Source organism: Heteronotia binoei, chromosome 2, assembly GCF_032191835.1.
Source record: "Heteronotia binoei isolate CCM8104 ecotype False Entrance Well chromosome 2, APGP_CSIRO_Hbin_v1, whole genome shotgun sequence".
NCBI classification, from domain to species: domain Eukaryota; kingdom Metazoa; phylum Chordata; class Lepidosauria; order Squamata; family Gekkonidae; genus Heteronotia; species Heteronotia binoei.
In genome coordinates this window covers 145,769,687-145,791,457 of record NC_083224.1, presented here as the reverse complement: position 1 = coordinate 145,791,457, position 21,771 = coordinate 145,769,687, and the positions used below count along the sequence as shown (strand labels likewise).

Here is a 21,771-nt window from a genome sequence, read left to right as displayed (position 1 = left end):
CTACCACTAGACTTAAACCTCATTCTCACAGTTTGTTAACTCTTGTATTTGTATGCTAATGTACTTCCATTCACTGATTTTTCTTGCATCCAATCTCAGCTATAATCACTCAGCACTTATGCACCTTGATTCTAAGTGGCCCTTCCAAACACCCCACCTGCTATAAATAAGACTTGAAGAAACTGTTTTGATGTATCTGACAAAGTGTGCTTGCACATGAAAGCTTATATTGTGAATAAAATTTTGTTGATCTTAAAGGTGCCACTGGACTCAAACTTTGTTCTAAATAAAAAATAGGAAGACATCTTGATCCTGAATAGAATTAAACCCTGTTGATTTAAATGATGTTTTCTTTAAAATAGATATGCCTTAGAAGATTTATGTTCCTTAAACCACTTTCCCTCAGGAAACATTGTTCACAGTAATGGGACTTCACTGGTACTGGGCTTTAAGAAATAAAATATTCATACACAAAGACTGTCAGTTGATGACATTAACTTTAGAATAAAGGTGAATAGGAACAAAGATTTTACAAGAGTTCACAATTCACCAAAATTTGCAACAGGTTTATCACTTTTCATATTGCCTTCCATATTGTTAAGTAACTGATAGACAGGATAAGGCAGTTACTTCATATGTTCCTGTTTTTGAACAATGTCTGCAATTACATGGAGGTGAAGCTGTGCCTATAGAGGTAGGGCCATGGTTCAGTGATAGAGCATCTGCTTTGCATGCAAAGGGTCCCAGGTTCAATCTTTGGCATCTCCAGTTAAAAGCATCAAGTCATGAGGGATGTGGAAGACTTTTGTTCAAGATTTCTGCACAGGCATTACAAGAGTGAGTAGATTGTACTTGATTGACCAATGATTAAAGTATATGTTCATGTGTTCACATGACTAACATAACTTAAGAAGTCATGGCCTGTTGAGGAAAGAGCAAATATCAACAACATAGTTTATTTCTTCCATATTGTATCTAAGGAATGTCAATAAAAATAACATTGTATTAAAAATACATATTATTAATTTAGGAGCTACTTGCAACAAAGAGATCCTCGACATAAAGCATGGAAACAGAAAATGCAACCATCATTGTAAAAATAAAGAAATATGTGGACATGACTGCTGTAAGTTTCATCCCATTTTGTAACTTTTATTTTTGTAACTTTTATTTTTGAAGGACCAGCTTGCTTACTTATGGAAATGCAATTTTAAAAAACAACCACCCAATGAAATGATCCTATCAGCTCCCTACATATAGAAATATGAATGTTAGTTTTCCAAACATGTACACCATTATATATGGAGGGGTGGGGGGTCTTCGAGAGAACATGCATCAGGACACACAGAAGGAAAGAAACGTGGCAGAGAGACAACATTGTCCCTTGGCTTCCATTATGTATACATTTACTAGTGATAGCACTAATTGTGTATAGCCAAAGGCCATTACAATCAATCACAGAAAACAAAAAACCAAATATATATACAAGTATATTGAGTTTAAATATTAAAAATATATATAAAAATAGAATTATTAAAATATATGGTACCTGTTTGTATTAAAACTATGATGCATGATTGTGTTTATGTTGTATTAGGTACTATATTTTAAATAAAAGTCTAAAATAGAAATATGTTATTTTAAAAGGTAAAATTGGAGTCTCAAAGAAATATGACTTGAGGAAAGAGTCAAAATTTTCTTCATATCTTGCTGATTTGAGGTACCGGGATGCTGTATCTGCTGTTCCCCCAGTCAAACAATTAAAGGTGCACAACTACAGTAATTGTCTTATTACTATACTTTTACTGACAAACTTATTTTGCAGATGCATTTTATTAGTGAAATGTAGGCACATTAGTGAAATGTAGTCAACTGTTTGTTGAAAAATAGTAAGAGGCAAAAAACTGATTAAGAATTATTACAGAAAAGAGAGTAGGATAATGGAAATTATCCCATGCATGTGTAATTGGAAGTAATTTTCACTGTATTTATTAGGACTTAATTCCAAGCAGATTTCTTTAGGATTGGGGTAAAAGGGTGTAATCGATACATCAAAAATCAGGAAAGTATAGAATGCCTATATATAAAATGTATGTTAAAAAAGGTAATTTCAAATTTCATACATAATGTGTATATTGGGGATTGAGAAAATACATATCTAGCAATAGGAATACTGAGTAACAGCATACATTAAATAAAAATGTTTTAATAATTTTTAAAAAAATTCAAACAATTTTTAGTAAATTAAAAAACAATGCACCACAAACAAATTACAATTCTTTAAAAATTAAATTCCAAAGTAAACTATAAACACTCCCATTTATTGTTCAAATAAAAAACAACTATAAGTCAGTAGGTAGCATTGAGATCTAGGATGTTTCTGTACATAAGGTACAGTGGTTGTAATATCTCACTGTATTATAAAATGAATTTTGGTTGATTTCCCAGTAAATCATTATCTATTTTGTGAGCTAGTATCTGCATTGTTCTGTGTCCTATGGCTATCCTTCCAGTCCAGTGAGTAAAGTGTGTGTGTGTGTTAGGGTTGCCAAGTCCCATTTAAAAAATATCTGGGGACTTTGGGGGTGGAGCCAGGAGACACTGGGGTGGAGCTAGGGGGAGGGGGAAAAACGGCGCCGGGGAGCGTGGGTGCTCCTCCGAGATGGGCTCAAGCTGGACCCATCTCGGAGGAGCAGCTGCGGGGGGAGGGCAGCAGCGCAGCGGCGTCGCGCGCTCCGCCTCTGGGTTGGAATCGGGAGCTGCTGCAGGAGGGAGACGCACCGGCCTACTGCGGCCTGCTGGCCCAGTGCCTCGTGGGGCTGCCCGCGCCGCCGGCCGCTGAGCGCGTTTCCAGCCCCCATGAGGTGGTCGGGAGGGTGGTGGGGCGGATGTGCGCGCAGGGCAAGAAGAACGTGCTGGCCTCCAGCTACGCCCTGCTGGCTGAGAGCAGAGCCCCCTTGCCCTGCTTGCCTGCCCTCGGCAACCTTTGGCCCAACAGCGCCACGGAGGAGCAGCTGTGGGGGGAGGGGGCGGCATTGCCTGCTCCGGGATGGGGCGGCTCGCCATGGTCGTGGCACCATTTCCCCCCTCCCCCCGCTTCCGTTTTTTGGGGGAGCGGGGGAAGAGGGTGGAAATCCTGGCGTCCCCTGCCAGAGCGGGAGGGTTGGGAAGCCTAGTGTATGTGAGTATGTATGTATGTATGTATGTGTGCATTTAAATACTTACTATACCCCACCTTTTATTTTGGCTCAAGTGTGAAGAGTTCCTCCAATCTAAAGAGCCTTCTTCTAACTTTTAAAATGCATTTTCCCCCACTCATTTTCTGTATAATAGAGTTCATCCCCTCCCCCCTTTGGAATCAGTAAATCTAACTGCCAGGAATGAATCCTTTGGAAATGTGGAACTTTTCTCTAATAAATTGTCTGATTTAAGTTGTATGGGATATGCAACAGAATAGAAAACCAAAGTGGGGATGAATGAATAGATATGTATGTGAGAATGCATATGAGTGTGTGTGGGTGTAAAACATACAGTAGAATTAACATTTTGACAGAAATAAAATTTATTTCCTGCATGTTTCCTAATGAAGTAGTTTGTCTTTCTGTGGGATCACTTTGCTCTTAGTAAAATATATATGGGTTTGGAAATGCTATTCTCTTGCTGCAGGAATTCAGAGAAGAGTAACTCAGAGAAGTGGTAATAGGGAATGAAATGTGATTAGTAAAATTACAGATTATAGCCAGCATGGGCTTGCTGATATTCCTACATAGCAGTAGCTGGCTAAATTGGTTCATTTAATTCATGAGTGTTTTTTTAAAAAAAAAAACTGCAGACTTTTCTAACTATATAAAACTTCTCTCATAAGGTAGGGGAAAGTAATGTTGCTCATATGTAACTTTTTCATTCCTGACAAGGTGACAGAATTATTCACTTTGTAGATTGATTTGTACATACCTACCAGATATATTTTATCATATGTGTACACAACAATAATCTATAATTTATATTTTAGATGAATCTGTCAACTAAATCTCAGAATTTGCAGCTTAAGCAATTTGGTTATACTCCTAAATCTTTACTTCCAAGATTGTCAAGGTACAGTGCTACCAAAACAATGGCAATTCTTGTCCAGTTTCCTTGCTATCTCTGCTATTAACATACATTATTTTGTTTTCTATATAAAATTATTTTTAATTTGGATTTTTTTGTGTGTGCTGATGTTCATTTTAATGAAGGTCAGAATATGCACCACATTCAGAATTTACTTCATTAGATGAGGGAAATGAATCTGATGTTCCTGGAAGAGTTCAGCTGCAACCTGAAGATTTCAGTGATACTGGTAAGTTGCCAATGAGCTTAGTCAAACTGAAACTAAACATTTTAAGTCCTGTTGACCTTAGTTGCGTAATTGAATCAGTGGACAGCACATATCAAAATGAAGGGAAGGACCTACTCTATCATCCATAGCCCCCATCATCCCAGCTCCCTTGAAGAGTCAGTAAGGCAGGAGTGCAGCATGGGAAGAAAACCAGTACTTGGTGATTGTGCCAAATGTACACTTGCCAGCTCCAGCTAGCATAATTTAATCTAATTAAGACAGCAACACATCCTGTACAAAATACAAACAAGTGGCCTTAAAATCATAGCCTGAAATATCCTTTTGTCCTTCAGCTTCTTGCCTGATAAAGAGTTTTGGGGAACATAAAAGCTATTTTGCTTTCTTAAAAGATACTGTTTAGTTTGTCTACCTACATGTATATTCTAATAGCCAAGTTGTACAAATCTGAGGATACTTAAATCTGATTACTGGAGCTGTGAATGAGCAAGACAGATCTTTCTACGAACCTGAAAATGCCGAAGGTTTGCAGAAAAATGTGATTTTTTTTTAAAATACATGGGTTTTTTAAAAAAAAAAACCCTCCAAAATGATTAAAATGGCGCCTGTAGTTTTATGAACCATATTCCTTCAGTTGCCATTGCTAGGGAACCACAGAATTCCAGACTTTGTTTCTCTGAGTAAAAGGTCAGGTGAATAGGCAGAGTCATTTCCAGGACTGTTCTGGCATTTGAGGGAGGAGGCATCATGGCCACACCTGACTGCAACCACTGGGTGACTTAATACTACCTGACTTGCATGACTCAGCTTTACCTGGCTGATTCCTGCTGTTCAGCCCTATGAAAGCCTATGGGCTGTAGCAGTTAGAGCTTCAAGGTAGGGTCTGGCAGACCCAGGTTCAAATCCTCATCTTTCTGTGAAAGCTCATGGAGTGATTTTGGGCCAGTTTTCCTAGATAGAGACTGCTGGGGGTGGGGGTGAGCTGAAGACAGAAGGTCAGATAAAGTTACATTGATTGTTGCATGGGAAGGAGAGAATGAAGCAGGCAAATAATGGGGGAGGGGGGAATGAGATCCCTCCCACAAGTTCTTGTAGGTTTCTGCTTGTTATAATATATTTGTGATATATTTCTGTTGATTTCAGAATCACTCAGCCAATCAACCTTGTGTTTTTAAATGTTTGATTGATAATTGACTCCTTGTACAGCCCATGAAATGATAATTGACTCCTTGTACAGCCCATGAGTGATTTCAGAATCACTCAGCCAATCAACCTTGTGTTTTTAAATGTTTGATTGATAATTGACTCCTTGTACAGCCCATGAAATTTAAATGCTGTTGAGATGTGGAATAATGTGGTTAATTTCTAAAATAATGCCTATTCCTTTTTAAATACTTCATACCTGTCTCCCCAAACTATGTTGAAAAAACTGTAGACAGCACTGTACTTCAAGTATATCTTAAATCCCCCAGTTTTTTTTTTAAATTAGTTCAAATCATTTTACTGTTTCACCTGTATTATGCTCGATTATAGGTTTCTTTGTAAGCAAACAACCTGCAACTTTAAAGGAAAAGAGATATCGGACAATAATTTCAAACAAAAATCTCAAAGAATCTTTAATGAATAACTTGACAGATGCAGATAAAGGCAACACATTGTTTTCAGAGCCTTTGAATGTGAACTTTGAATTAGGAGATGAGATTTGGGATGATTATGATGAAGGGAGTTTACTACATGCCAGCAGTTTTAGTGCTGATATGGAGAAATCAGGTAAAGCAGCTGCCTATAATATACATTTTTTAATATAAAAACTATTTTTGCTACATGTGCAGAACTCAGTTTCAGAATCTGGCCAAAAAAAAAAAATCTCTTCCCTAACCCACTGTACAAAAGATGCAAAGAGTACTTTTGAATCTGGGGAGGCAAAGCACAATTTCTGAAAATGATAACAATTTGGTCATGGCCACTCATCAGGCAGATGACTCGGGCTGTAATCCTCAGGCCCCTATAACAATGAAGTGCATTTTAGTTCCTAGTCTCAGTAATCATATTACATCTTTCTGAATTGATATGTTGAATTTATGGATATAAACAAGTAAAAATTGGTCCTTGTGAGTTTGATACCAATAAACAAACAGCTTAGATTCAACTTTAATGCCTAACTTGTGTGTGGATCGTATATTGTAGCTTTAAAAGAGTACTGAAACCTTAACAGACCAATCCTGAGTTCTACCACGGAGTCTCGCCTGAGTGTAGAACTAATGTAGGTGGCGTTAGTTGGCTTCCAAAGGGGAGAAGTTACGCCAGGTGGGGGGGAGAGCGTAGGCATATGAGCGGGCACAAGAGAGAAGCCAGCAGCATGGTGATCTTGCCTGCGTGTGCGCTATTGGCTCGCTGCTGAGGTGGGGGTGGGGGGAAGGACAGAGCAGCACAGGACCACAGGATTGGCCAGTCTGTTGCACATGCCCAGGAGGGGAGGTGGAAAGCCTGCCCCTGAGAGGCTGTCAACCCCCTTGTGCCCACCCACTGTCAAAGACTCGTGCCAATGGCAGGCAGATAGGCAGAGGCATGCTCCCCTGGTGAGCCACAAAAAACAGGAAGCACAAAGTGCATGAGTCCGCTTCCAAGCACAGCAGCTGGAATGTGTGTACGGGAACAAGCAGACAGAGTCCCAGCATGCCACCAAGTCCCACAGGCAACCTCCTCCAACACAGACTCAGAGACCCTCCATGTCACCCTGCTGTGTGCATGGAACTCCTCCCCCATGGGCCGCAAAACTCAGAGTGCGAGACATTGGCCATGCATCTACTCTATTAGCTCCGTGGGGTTGGACAGGCTGTTGGGCTGGCCACGCTGAGATGTGGCACATGGCCCCAAGGCCACCCCCCTTCCCATGGGATGTGTGGGGCAAAGACCCCCTCCCCTGTCCAGCCTCGTGGTGGGATGGCTTATAGTCCCCCCCCCCCAAGAAACAAGCAAGCCCACCTGCCAAGACATTCCCTTGGGGAGTCCACTGACAGTGTGGTGGGGGGTGGGGAGGAAAGGGGCAGAGAAGAGCGAAGCAGAAGCCAAGCAGGAGAGACAAAGTAGCTGCACATCTAAGTTTTTATTGTGCTGCAACCAAGTAGAAGAGCATCCTGGGTGCAAGTTGGAAAGTCTCGCAGAGCAGGCTGCACTTGGAGGGGAGGGCAGGAACAGCTGGCTGAGTAGAGGGGGGGTTGAATTGCCACACATGGAAGCCTCTGTTGAATCCACACCCGCAAAACAGAGAAAGAGACCCATTGCACTCGGGGAGGAGTGCCACACCACTTGCAGCCAGGGAGGTCCTGTCTTGAAAGGGGCAGCAGAGGTGTGTGGGGGAATTAAAAAAAATAACCCTGCAGCACATGATGGAACCAGCCAACGCACACCCACCTGTCCTGGGTTAAAGCATTCCTGCCTCACTTGTAATTCCTCAGCAACGGTAGCTGCAGCATGGGGCTGTGTCTTAGCCAGGGACTCTCTTAAAGGGACAGTCGCTGACCTGCCTCCCCACAGGCAATGAAGCAGCTGCCAGACCCCTCTGTTGCCCTGCCAGGAGTGGGAACGAGGCCGGATATCTGTTGGTGCTTGGAAACGGGAGAGGTTATCCACAGAGTAGAGACTTTGCTCTTCTCTCAAGTCAAATAGCTCACACTGTACTGCCTATGTGCCTTCTCTGTGCAGCTCCCACCACCAAAGTGCTCTGGCCCTGACACTAAGTCCACATGGCACGGAGCTCCGTGGCAAAGTCCCGTGCCGCATGCCCTACCCTACCTGAAGAGTTTTGTGAGGCCATTACGGAAGCTTTACTAGGAGGCAGAGAGCGGCGATTGGGTGTTGGGGAAGGGGCTCGCCAAGGCCTGGGCATGAGGAGTTTGGTGAGGCAATCACATGGCTCCCTAAGGGGTTTGCAAGCTTGTGTGGTGGTGGTGGCGGACCTTGTTTTCTGTTTCAATGAGTGTCTATAGGATATGCCAGCATTTTCCTTGTCGTAACTTTACACCTCTCACAGGGGTGTTCCCAGGATGGAAGGTCTTAGGGAGCTGACTAATGCTGGCCATGCCTCTGGGGCCACCCCCTCCTGCGTCAGCATGGCTTTCTCCACCCCAGTTGCACTGCAGGAAGGACAGGGTGCTGCTCCACTGGCAACCATGGGCAGGCGTACGTTGAGGCACCTGACGATATCCACAAGTCCCATTTGCGCAGGTGTGGAGGGGGTTAGAGCGGCGCAACTTGGCCTTCTGCCAACGTAGCTGTTAGTTTGCCCCCCCTTAGAATTCCACTCTAATGGACCTATTGCTCTAATGCAACATATTTTGGGTTGTTTTTATATTTTAGAGCCTTCCCCCCTGGGATCTAGAAACACATGCCTTAAGAGCTCAGGAAGAACTAAATACCATTTCCATGATACACAGAGAAAATATGCAGATGCACATTTAAAAAGGTAAATATAATGTAGTGATACTACATATAAACCATGAACTGTATATTTAGTGTGGCTGCTATTTCAACTGCATGTTGGAAAACTAACTGCTAGAAAAGTGGGCATTTAAAAACTTTTACATGCTAATATAATTATTTATATTTGGTTTAATATGGGAGAGTAAAAAGAAAAATCCTAAAACCTGAGGAAATATATTTACATTGATTAATAAATGTTTGAACTTTGAAGGAATTACACTGTGAGAATGTTTGTGACAGTAACCATTGTTTTGATTGAGTAAAATAAGCATTGTATATACGTAGTAATATTAATTATATTTCAGTATTTTTCTGGTAGGAGTTCTGATAGGGTTCCCCTACTAGAAATTTGGTTAGGATGTTTTACAGGTTTGATTAGATTAAATTAGAAACAGTTAACAGGGTTAATGGTGTTATCTTGATATATTTAGAACTGCTGTATATTGCTCGAATCCTAGCTGATACCAAAGGCAACAAACTTTGCAGTGTATTGAACTTGTTGATATTAATACCTTTCCTTAATACTTTCAAACCTTGTAATCCAACCCAAGGACCACTGTCCTTGAAGTAGATAAGCCTGCCCTGGAAGTCATGCAACTGTAGACCCATTCAAAGCACAGTTTGAGGGAGAACAACCCATAGACTTCCATGAAGAACACCTTATTCCAGATCCTGAGAAAATTCAGAGCAGCGATTCAGTGAAAAATCTGAACCCACTGCTGCATAAACGTATCAGCTGTCAGAATTGTCACTCCCCTGTAAACTCTCATTTGAGGCAAGCATAATTAGCAAATATGGCATGAGGAGCCAGATGTGCGCATATGAGAGCACCCCTATTAAATCTGGAGGTTGGATGGCAGGCCAGAAAGCCCATATGATCACACCCTCTGCCTGCCAGCTAGGATATGATAAGACTTCAATAGCAATAGCAGTGGCACAGGTGTTTTAAAGCCACTTGAGCATATCACATTGGCCCAGAGAAAGCCATTCCACACAACTACTTAAAGTGGTTAATAATACTGTGACAGCCATCAAGATTTATAAAAGTTTCTGAACCCCAGAAGAACTGAAATTCATATTCATGTACAATCATGTATGAAATGTGCTTCATATGTTCAAGCCTTCCTTGGAGACTGGGCAATAATTGGTAAAGATTAATTATAATAAAAGAATGTACAAAATAGTCTTCTATTCTTAATTTCATGCTTTAGAAGAATGCTTGAGTATGCAGAAAGTGTCTTTGGAAAAGGCAGTACATTTTGCTCTGAGCTGTACATGTGCCACAGTTATGAAATGTATCATGCAGGCTCCACATCATTTCTAAATAAAGGACCATAACTTGCTATGGTTTTTTATTTCCTCATTGAATGTATTGCATCTCTTAAATGTACAGGAAAAGCAGAGATGTATACAATGTAAACAGATGTATTTGTGTAACTCTGTAGAATGTACACATTTGTGTATGTAGACTAATAGCACCCTGAGATGGTATTCAACTCATCAAACACAAGTGGGTCATCAGATTTAAAACTATTTAAACTTCCCTCATTTTCAGATTTTATTTCCCCAACATTTTTATTGTTTTCACTTTTTAAAGCTCTTTCATATTGAAAGAAAAACTTGATACCTGCCTACAAAATCCTGACATTTCCTCCTTGAATTCTCCATCATATATGAAATCACCTACAGAATATGGAAATAAAATCAATGTAAGTAAAAATACAGATCTTTTTTGCCAGTCAATACTTTTTTGCAGGGCTTTTTTTGTAGCAGGAACTCCTTTGCATATTAGGCCACATACCCTTGATGTAACCAATCCTCCAAGAGCTTACAGGGCTGTTAGTGCAGGGCCTACTGTAAGCTCTTGGAGGATTGGCTACATTTTGGGGGGGGGATATGCAAATGAGTTCCTGCTACAAAAAACCCCCTTGCTTCTGTGTGAATATTTATATTTCAAATATTTTATTACTAGTTATTTATAAGTTTCTGTGCTCTTGTTGTTTATCTGGGAATATATGGGGTTTCATTTCATGTGCATTTACTGGAAAGGTTTCTTCAAAAACTCATTTTAACAAGCTAGAGTCAAGTTGCACCTTTAAGACCAACAAAGTTTTATTCAGAATGTAAGCTTTCGTGTGCTAGAAGCACACTTCATCAGACAATAGGATGGAATGGCAAACTCCTAAATATAGAGAAAGTGGACAGTGAATTAGTATGCAAAATTCTGGAAATGTTTTTAGCAGATTAAAAGAACCACAATTTGGGGTCTGGTGTTTGTTAGTTTGTGTTCACTGGGCTGCAACAGCAAGAAGGCAATAAAAATCAAAATAGCAAATTGATGTCTATGTCATTAGGCGTGAAGTGCAATAAATAAGAGTCTGTTGTAATGTTATCTCTAGGTTTAAAACGAGGGTATTAGTTTTTCAGAGGTTAATTTAAACATGTAACACACACCTAAACGTCATTCTAGTTTGCCATTAGGAAAAAAAGAATACATTAAAATATAGTGAAAGATTGGTTAGTATATGTAATGAGATAAACAGCCAATATCCCTTATTTGAGTATGCCAATACAAAAAAACCCCCCATTATTCTGATACACTATTCTAAAAGAGAAATACATTGGAATACTATGGATATATAGCTATACTTGGTGAAAGTGGATTTAGTATATGTAATGAGATAAAAAAAAACAATATCCCTTTTCAGTTCTGGGGAGGTGTTTGTTCCAAGTTTTATAATAATTTGTAGCAGTCAACACAAACTAACAAACAACAGACCCCAAATTGTGATTCTTTTAATCTGCTCAAAAATATTTCCAGGATTTTGCATAATAATTCCCTGCCCACTTTCTCTATATTTAGGACTGTTTGCCATTCCATACTATAATCTGATGAAGTATGCTTCTAGCGCACGAAAGCTTACATTCTGAACAAAACTTTGTTGGTCTTAAAGGTGCAAATTTACTCCTGCTTTGTTCTACTGATTCAAACCAACACAGCTGCCCACCTGGATCTTTTAAAAAGCTAGTTGGTGTTTATATTGGATTTTATTATACCATCTAATTGGCCTCCCAGCACTGACTGCCATCTTGATTGCTAAAAATCGGGCTGATACAGTTAACATCTTTTGAACATCTAAGTTGCCTGTGACAATTATGTCTCTATTTATGTGTTCACACCATTCATGCTGCCTTAAATTAATTCTGATCTAATAGTTTAACTGTTTTAACTGTTTGATTGTTTGTTTGTTTTATTGCTGGTTTTAATTGTCTTACCATGTTAGAATCCGCCCTGAGCCCATTCTGAGCCATTTTACAGATATAAAAATAATAATAAATATTGTTTTAATTGAGTTTATTCCCTCCTTCTCTAGTAGGGTCAATAATAAGTACAAAGTTCAAACCCAGGATTCCCATTGACTCAAATGTTTTCAAGAATCATAGTTGTGTTTTAGTTTTACCATCTTCTTAATCATTGCTAAAGATATGTATAAGGCTCTGTAGAAGAAGGCAGTGGTAAACCATCTCTGCTTCTGACCTGCCTTGAAAGCCCCTTGCTGTGATCACAATAACTTGACTGTGACTTGACAGCACGTATGTGCATATACATACATATGTATAGTACTGGCAATGCACACAGTGTCTTGTACCAGCAAAACTATAGTAGCATCTTATGTTTGTTAATCCCATACAATTTGTGTCAGTTGTAATTGCATTATAAAAGGTTATTCTAAACATATGAGGTGGCTAGGCTGTGGTAGTCATAATGGCTTTGAGGTACTTATCCTTTCCACATCCCATATCATCCTGTGTTTGCTTGTGTAACAGTATAGCTTTCTCACCAACTAGTATTTGGCCATTACACTTATACTAGCACTGTAGTCAATCAGAGCAACATTCTGAGTCGGGTTATAAAGCTGCCATTAGGTCACAAATTCTGACATAGAATCACTACACTTCTTACTAAGCATTTATTATCATTATCATCATGTATTCTTATTGACAACTTGGCCAAATCTGTGTATACTTAAAACCAGAGATAAACAGATGAGACAGATCTTACAAACCTGAAAAAATGCCCTGGATTTACAGAAAAAGGTGTTTAAAAGGGGGTTAACCACCCCCCCCCAATGAAAAGGGTTACCTGTAGCATTAAGAAATGGATGCCAGTGGCCATTTGCTAGGCAAACAAAACAGACTTGGCTTCTGTCAGTAAAAGGCAGGGGGAGGGGCAAGGCCCTTTCCAGTGCTATTTTGGCTTTTGAGTGAGGACTTATCATGGCCACGTGCAGCAGAAACTATTGGGTGTCTTGACACCACACAACTTGTGTGACTTACCTAGGTTTAGATACTTAGTAATGTTCCAATAGTAGCTACCCCATGAAAGCCAGTATGGTATAGTGATTATAGTTTCAGACAGGCCTTTTTTTGTAGCAGGAAGTCCTTTGCATATTAGGCCACACACCCCTGATGTAGCCAATTCTCCAAGACTCAGAGCCTACAAGGCTCTTAGTGCAGGGTCTACTGTATGCTTCAGGAGGATTGGCTACATCAGGGAGTGTGTCTTGATATGCAAAGCCCTGTTCAAGGCAATGAAAGCAGCACCCAGATAATTAGTTAGAGAGACTGCCTCTGCCTCCTTCTGTGAGCGAAAGACCCCTAATTTCAGTAATATACGGACATCGTAATCACCCGTTTGGTTGCCAGGGTACCTGGAGATTCAACTCACACACATCTGCCGAGAAATGTGGGTTTTATCTACCAGAGTAGAAGATACTTATGTGAGTACTAACAGCCTCAGCATTACAACAGCACTCTATATCTCTGGAAGAGTGCTAGCCAAAAGAACAGATGGGTTTCCAGCCGCTCCGTGCGTGTACCATCTCAGCAGTTGCAGTGGAAGAAGTTGCGCCGCCAGAAACTGTCCGAACAAGTGGTTTCCAGCCTTGACCACGAAAGCCATGTTGGTAGGCTAACATCATCAGCGACCATCTTCCTGCAGTGCCAGACTCCATGACTACGAAGTGAGAGGCTCACATACGCAACAGCTGTCACTTCTGCATAAGGCAATCAAGCTTATCTTAGGCATGGATCCTGCCAAACTGCCTAAGCCTTTGTCCAACGGAACCCAAGACAAAAGATGGTGCCAGTAGAGGAGTAGAGAAGAGGAAGAACATCTACACTCAGAGCCAGAGTTCTTTGTATAAATCGGGTGTCGCCTTAGGTATCAATTTGACTCTCTATTGTCACTTATAGATAAGTTTGGATAGCTTGTCTAATCACCTCCACCCAATACCTCCACCCATGCCTTGCCCTAACTGTCATACTGGAGCCTCCCCCTTGCCCATTGTCATCTAGAAACCGAATCAGGCAACTGGGGCCAGGTCAGCTCATTGGCCGGATATGGGCATCCAATCAGATACCCCGAATAAACTGGCCATTGGCCACCGCACCTCCCCTTTTCCTGAGGTCATGTACCAGCTGACCGCCTGTCATTCGCCCCTGCACCTCCTACCCCCTAAGGGCTCAAGGTAGTCCTTATAACCTCTGACCCAACTCCCCATTGGTGTGCATCTTACAGTACCCCAATCCTGCTGTTTAAATACACCCCTGATACCTGATCAGTTGACGGTCCGTTCCCCCATCTCCCTCATTTGTTGCCATTGGAGCCTTTCTTGAAGACTACGATCGGTATTTATCACCCTGTTCATCCATCCTTGTGTTACCTCTGTATATATTATTAGGTCTGTATGTATGTTATATGTATCCATTACCTTGTATCGTGGGTTTTATACCGTCATCACCTGCGACTCCTTGAGCGCTTTCATCAGCGCTGCCTTCGCACCATCCTCAACATCCACTGGAGTGACTTTGTGACCAACACTGAAGTTCTCAAGCGGGCGGAGGTTACCAGCATCGAGGCACTGCTGTTGAAGACGCAGCTGCGCTGGGCAGGGCATATTTCTAGGATGGAAAACCACCGCCTTCCCAAGATTGCCCTGTATGGCGAACTCTCCACCGGCCATCGAAATAGAGGGGCACCAAAGAAGAGGTACAAGGACTCCTTGAAGAAATCCCTTGGCACCTGTCGCATCAACCATCACCAGTGGTCTGACCTAGCCTCAGATCGCAAAGCATGGAGGCACACCATCCACCAGGCTGTCTCTTCTTTTGAGAACGCACGCATAGCTGGTCTTGAGGACAAAAGGAGATTGAGGAAGAATCGCACTGCTACAGCACCAACCCTAAATCAGACTTTTCCCTGCAGCCACTGTGGCCGGACCTGCCTGTCCCGCATTGGTCTTGTCAGCCACCAGCGAGCCTGCAGCAGACGTGGACTATTGCACCCTTCTTAAATCTTCGTTCGCGAAGCCAAGCCGAGAGAGAGAGAGATGTGTGTTCTATAGTTTTCTGTAATAAAAGCATAATTGTTTTACTTAATTAGTGTCCTCTGTAAATTTAGCAAGAATTTCTGGAAGTCGAATCCTGTGTACATAGATTCTAGATCCTTTTGAGCCAAAGTTGCCCACCTGTCAATTCCCCAAACTCTTCGGAGGGCATTTTGGCTTACACTTCCTTCCCCTTTGGGAGGTCAGAACAATGTCAGGAAGGCTGCATCTTTCTCTTTGTCTCCTTCTTTTTTGGGGGACAGGGCCAGGGTGAGGGAAGGGCCCCTTTTTAGGGTTGCCAAGTCCTCTGCTTCTGGGTGACGTCATCGTGCCAGCGATGTAGGGTTGGGAACCTCCCGGGCGGGGGATTTCCTGCCTGGACTAGAGGCTTGGCAGTCCTACCCCTTTTCCAGGGTTTTTCATTCCTACTCACAAGGTTTTTTCTAAGGATAAAAGGGAGGAGAGAATGATGTAAGATGCTTTTGGTTCCCATGGTAGAAAAAGGTAGGGTATAAATGAAGTAAATTAATAACTAGTTGAAGCAAGGCATATAAAAGTTGGGTTGGTATGTGGGTGGAAAGGAGAGAAAGGAGCAGGGTGAGGATTTGAGGATTGCCAGGTGGAGGGAAGAATGAAATAGTGCAGGGAGAGGGATGCAGGGGGAAATGAGGTGTCACACCCCCTTGTAAGCTCCTGTATGTTGCCCACTGTACAACTGAATTTCCTGCTTGTATAGAATCCTAAAAATCCTGTGGGTAAATTCATTTTATTAGCATTCTTTATCAGGTCTGATACTACTCTGTGTGTAAAAAAAATCCTGGTTTTAGTGATAGTCTCTTTAACTTGGTTATTTTGAAATTCACATTGTTTCTTATGACTCTTATAGTTTGGCTTTCAAGAAGTAAACAGTTCACCACAGTTGACTACAGCCTCAGAAGCAGTCTCAGGATCTTACAGATTCACTGGAAAAGGGGACTTTTTTATCTGTAACAAAGGAATGACAAAAGAGGCTGATCTCAGGTAATGAAAAAGATTTGTGCATGCACTGCCAGAGCTTTGTCTTCAGTTTGCATAATTGCATCTAAACAGATATTTCAGAAAGATCATGAGCTCGCATGTATGGCTGCCTTCAGCTTTCTGTGCAAGGATTGCACTCTAAAATATGTTAGGTTTCACTCTAGATAAAATATTATTATTTCTTAAGGTTTGCTATATTAAACATAAAATTTATTTTATTCTGTTCATTTTGCTAGGGATCACTTCCCTGATGATGATGATCTCAAGCCTTTTCTCGGAATATTTGATGGCATTTTCTAAAATAAACCAGGCACGTTGCAGGGTTGAGAAATAAACACATTTTCAGGATGAGGACTTCAAATACAAATCAGCTTGTTTACAGCCATTCATTAATATACAGTTTTGCTGCATACACTACACAGTAATGACCAAAATGGCACATGGTTTCCTTCTAGTGTTGCTCCTAGTATTGTAGGAAATAAGGTTCTTTGAAACCCTGTTATTAAAGGGGATTGGTTATAAGCCAAACTATTTGTTTTGTTGGTTTCAAATTATACCCAGTTTTACTCTGGGAAATAAGATTATATTTGTAATATGTATCTTGTAAATAAACAATTACTATGTTGTATCTGGAAAAATACCCTGTATATGGATTTTTGCCATTATTCTTGTTAAATTGGTTTTGTGATCCCCATATAGTATGTGAAACAATGAGTTTAAAAAATAAAAAGGAACAATGTTAGTTTATAATCTCAAAATTATTTTTAAGGATTGTAATCAGAATTTGTATTATGTTTTATTGCTTTAGCATTGGGTTTACATTTTCAGTGAAGAATGTTCCTCAAAATATTGCAAAACCTGTGTTCAGGTTGCCAAAGGGAATAGTGCCACAAAGAACTGGTATCACTACAATAACTTTTATATAGCGAAATATAGAAGTGAGCATCTAGATACTGTCTTAGATACATTGTGCCACATGCACAATGAAGTGGGGGGGGGGACGGTGGCTTAGTGGTAGAGCATCTGCTTGGTAAGCAGAAGGTCCCAGGTTCAATCCCCGGCATCTCAAAAAAAAGGGTCCTGGCAAAAAGGTGTGAAAAACCTCAGCTTCAGACCCTGGAGAGCCGCTGCCAGTCTGAGAAGACAATAGTGACTTTGATGGACCGAGGGTCTGATTCAGTTTAAGGCAGCTTCATATGTTTATGCAGTGTTATACATGCCTGTGAGATTTAATCTTTCCCATTTCCATTTCCAGTGGTAGCTCCTGAGTCTTCTTGAAAAAAAAATAAATCATTTTTTCAGTGTTGAGGGCTCTCTGGAGCAGCATCTTTGAGAAGCAAGGAGCTATCACTGCAAGGAAAGATCATCTACCTCCTAGGTACAGTATGTCACAGAAGTGAGTACATCCCTCACATTTTGTAAATATTTAAGTATATCTTTTCATGTGACAACACTGAAGAAATGACACTTGGCTACAATGTAAAGTAGTGAGTCTACAGCTTGTATAACAGTGTAAATGTGCTGTCCCCTCAAAATTACACAACACACAGCCATTAGTGTCTAAACTGCTGACAACAAAAGTGAGTACACCCCTAAGTAATAGTGTCCAAATGGGGCCCAAAGTGTCAATTTTTTGTGTGGCCACCATTATTTTTCAGCACTGCCTTAACCCTCGGGCATAGAGTTCACCAGAGCGTCACAGGTTGCCACTGGAGTCCTCTTCCACTCCTCCATGATGATGTCACATAGCTGGTGGATGTCAGAGACCTTGTGCACTTCCACTTTTCATTTCAGGATGCTCCATAGATGCTCAATAGGGTTTAGATCTGGAGACATGCTTGCCCAGTCCATCACCTTTACCTTCAGCTTCTTTAGCAAGGCAGTGGTCGTTTTGGAGGTGTGTTTGGGGTCGTTATCATATTGGAATACTGCCCTGTGGCCCAATCTCCGAAGGGAGGGGATCATGCTCCGCTTCAGTATGTCACAGTACATGTTGGCATTCATGGTTCCCTCAATGTAGCTCCCCAGTGCTGGCAGCACTCCTGCAGCCCCAGACCATGACATTGCTACAGAGGTTGAGGTGGTGGGGAGTCAGCCTGTCTGTGCTCAGATCATACGCCGCATACTGCATCAGATTGATCTGCAGGGCTGTTGTCCCAGAAGGAAGCCTCTTCTAAAGATGATGCATAAGAAACGGCAAACGGGTTGCTGCAGACAAGCAGACTAAGGACATGGATTTCTGGAACCATGTCCTGAGGTCCGATGAAACCAAGATAAACTTATTTGGTTCAGATGGTGTCAAGTGTGTGTGATGGCAACCAGGTGAGGAATACAAAGACAAGTGTGTCTTGCCTACAGTCAAGCATGGTGGTGAGAATGTCATGGTCTGGGGCTGCATGAGTGCTGCCGGCACTGGGGAGCTACAGTTTCTGGCATACTTGACCTTTACCACACAATTATAGAATCAAGGCCTTTTTCACACAGGTTGTTTGTCCCGGGTTCAGTGCTTTAGGGAAGAAGGTTTTTACTCTGTTTCCCTACAGCATCATTGTACATTTATGCACCTCCCTGGCTTTTCTCCAGTTTTTCCCAAAGTTTTGGGAAAGGTCTCAGCAAATCCTGGGTGGCTGCCATGTAGGCACAGGAGTTCAAATTTTTCCAGTCTCACCCAATTTCCCCACAGAGATCATTCCCTTCCCCACTACTGTGTGTGTTGCATTTTGTTATTAATTGGCCACTGAGTGTCTTTATATCAATATTATGTTATAACAATATGTGTAACAGATTATCTGAATTTCCAGCTTTCATTTTAAAAAGCAAGTCTGGCACCTTTGTTGTGGAGATAGAGAGAAGGCAATAAATATGGGCTAGAGGGTTCTTAAAAACAAAAAAACCCTATGAATTTAGAGAACCTGTTACATGTATTGTTATAATACTTCAAACATATAAGGATATTACATTGCTGATTTTTTTTTTTAAAAAAAAACTGGAACTGTCCTGGTGGTGCAAGGTGGGGAGTGACTGCTGCTAGAGGACCAGGACAGGGAAACCTGAAATGTGTAAGCCTGTTGTTGCTGCGCTGTATTGGCAGCTGAAGCAACCGTGGGGAAACTACATATGCCTATCCCTGCGTAGAAAACACCCAAGTAACCAACTTGCAACAGCTTTAGGCACCTTCTGCTGGCAACCTGGAGATTAGTTGATTCTATTATTCATAACTTTTGTAATAACCAATAATGTCTGTCTGAACCCTAAAATTAAGTGAAGAAGAAAATATGATTTGGTTAACTGTGTACAATTTTCTTCTTCTGTAAGACAGAGCATAGTTTTTTATTCCTGATAACATCATGTTAAAAAAAAAGTTATTCTCCAAGTTACTTCCTTTCCCCCCTCATAAATTAAATCTTGCCCTGCGAGGGGATTAGTAGTTATTAATGTTTTTATTTCAATCTTAAAAGTGATTAATTTTCAAAAGTTAAATTCAAAGTTTCTTATAACATTTTCTTCTTGTGTAATATTCCTTTCATTTTTTCATATGCTGCTCATCAATAATCTGTCCTGCATACATTGGGGAATAGCTTCACTTCTTTTTGCAATATATTGTCACTGTTCTTTTGATTTTAAGAGGCTTTAATTTCCATTTTTAGACGTAGACCAAGGGTACAATCTGCCAGGAAGTTCATGTTCTCTTATATTTCTGTGGGTCCTGAGCAGTAAAATTTCCCGGTAGATTGTGTCGAAGAAATACCTTGAAATAAATTAGTTCCATTAATTTAAAGAGTTATTTGAAACACTTTTTTTTGCTGTCATATCACTTTTTTCATAGCAAATCAGAATCATACAGTGTTCTTACTGTTGACATTCACATCTTCAGATTGATTGCATAATGAACGTCTTCCAGAAAAACTTGATCTATAGGCAAAGCCTATGTTACCATTGAAAACTTTGTGGAGGGGGTTACTATCTTGCTTTGTTTGTCATTTTTGTTAAACATCACTTATTCATACTTGGGTTTTGTTTCTTTTAAAGTCTAATTTCCCTTTCATAAAATTGTTTGAAATTTTTAATAGAAGCAAAAATATTCTGAAGTCTTCTTTCAAAGGAAGTTTTTATATTACATCCACTCTTCTAACACATTTTCCAGTTGCTTACCTTTTTGGTTTTGAAGTAATTGTCATACCTGATCAAGATCAAAGGTGATAAAACCACCGATTAGCATGGTTCCCTAAGAGTGTTTTGCACACAGTGACACAAAGTGCATTTTATAGAAGAGATTAAAAGAAAAAAAAAAGGATTGAAATTGAGGCCATTTCCAATAAGTCCACGTGGGAGAAAGCCTTGCTGAACTGAGATTACTTCTACAACCAGGAGCAACATGGCACAGATAGAACCCCTGTGAACATACAGACACTAATGGACATTGGGTGTGTGCCAGAACATGAATTACACAGATTCTCACTGGCAATTATCCTGTACACAGTTAACCAATGCACTTGATCTTTTTTTGTGATGCATGGTGGAGAACTGATATGTGGACAGTATTGTCTTGTAGTGAGCCAATAGGGGATATTTGATTGCTTCCATTTACTCAATTTGAGATAATTCAGTCAATGCCCTCAAAGACTGGAGTGTGTTAGGGTTGGTCAACCAAGCCAAAACAAGATTTGTATTGTACTGAAGTATCTCTTGTATATTAGTAAGCATGAGAGATGGGCACGGTTCATGGCTGAACAACAAACTTGGACTGATTCCGCAGTTATTTTGCTCCTCCCTTGGGCTTCTGCTTTCATCAGATCAAGCGATCAAACAATGGATTCCTCACCAGTTGCTGCATGGGAGCATCTTGACCTGTGGCTTCCTCCAGTTCTCCCCGTGCCTTCCCAACCTTGTTTTTTTAGAGATCAGGAAGAACTGGAGGGAGTCGTGAGTCAAAATGCGCCCGCACAACAACTGGTGGGGAATCCATGGTTTGATCTGAGGAAAGCAGAAGCCCAGTGACTGGAACTGGTATGATAAACCAGTTCACGAATTGAACCATTTGTAACAGTTTTTGAGCCATTTAAATTTTAAACACTTGCTTTCTGCTCCCAGCAGCTTTATGCAAGGAGCAGATAGCAGGGCTTGAATAGCTCAGAGCCACTTAAACCAAATAGTTGAGTGGTGCTCACCACTACTCAGCTGTTTGGAAACCCCTGCTTTCTGCTCCCTATGGCTTTTCATGAGGAGCAGAAAGCAGTGGTTTAAATGACTCCGAGGCATTTAAACCAAACAGCTGAATCACCACAAAATTTGTGGAAGTTTGTGGCAGTTCTTCGGTTTGTGAACATTGCTTCCTAAACCATGAACCGCCAGCCAAAATTAGTGATGAACTTTAGTTTGTAAGCTGGTTTGTGCCTCTCTGTAGTAGGCATATTAGAATCCTGTGAATTGTATCTCCAGTTGTTAAAAATAAATGACAGTGGCTGGATAGGTAGGTCACTTGCATATTCAGTTGGTAGTATTTATTCTAAGATCTGGAAACTTTTATGGGAAGCATGTCCAAGCTAT

General features: G+C 40.9%; 1 protein-coding gene across 1 annotated transcript in view; it reads left to right on the top strand.

Annotated features, from left to right (window-relative positions):
- Window positions 1–10,156, top strand: part of HFM1 (helicase for meiosis 1) — a 74,322-nt gene extending 64,166 nt beyond the window's left edge. Inside the window, exons 30-36 of the mRNA XM_060233033.1 lie at window positions 1,031–1,126; window positions 1,648–1,766; window positions 4,013–4,095; window positions 4,236–4,339; window positions 5,870–6,106; window positions 8,696–8,801; window positions 10,030–10,156. Coding sequence (XP_060089016.1) covers window positions 1,031–1,126; window positions 1,648–1,766; window positions 4,013–4,095; window positions 4,236–4,339; window positions 5,870–6,106; window positions 8,696–8,801; window positions 10,030–10,156 — 872 coding nt within the window. The remainder of the gene's footprint in view (window positions 1–1,030; window positions 1,127–1,647; window positions 1,767–4,012; window positions 4,096–4,235; window positions 4,340–5,869; window positions 6,107–8,695; window positions 8,802–10,029) is intronic.
- Window positions 10,157–21,771: the final 11,615 nt, after the last annotated feature.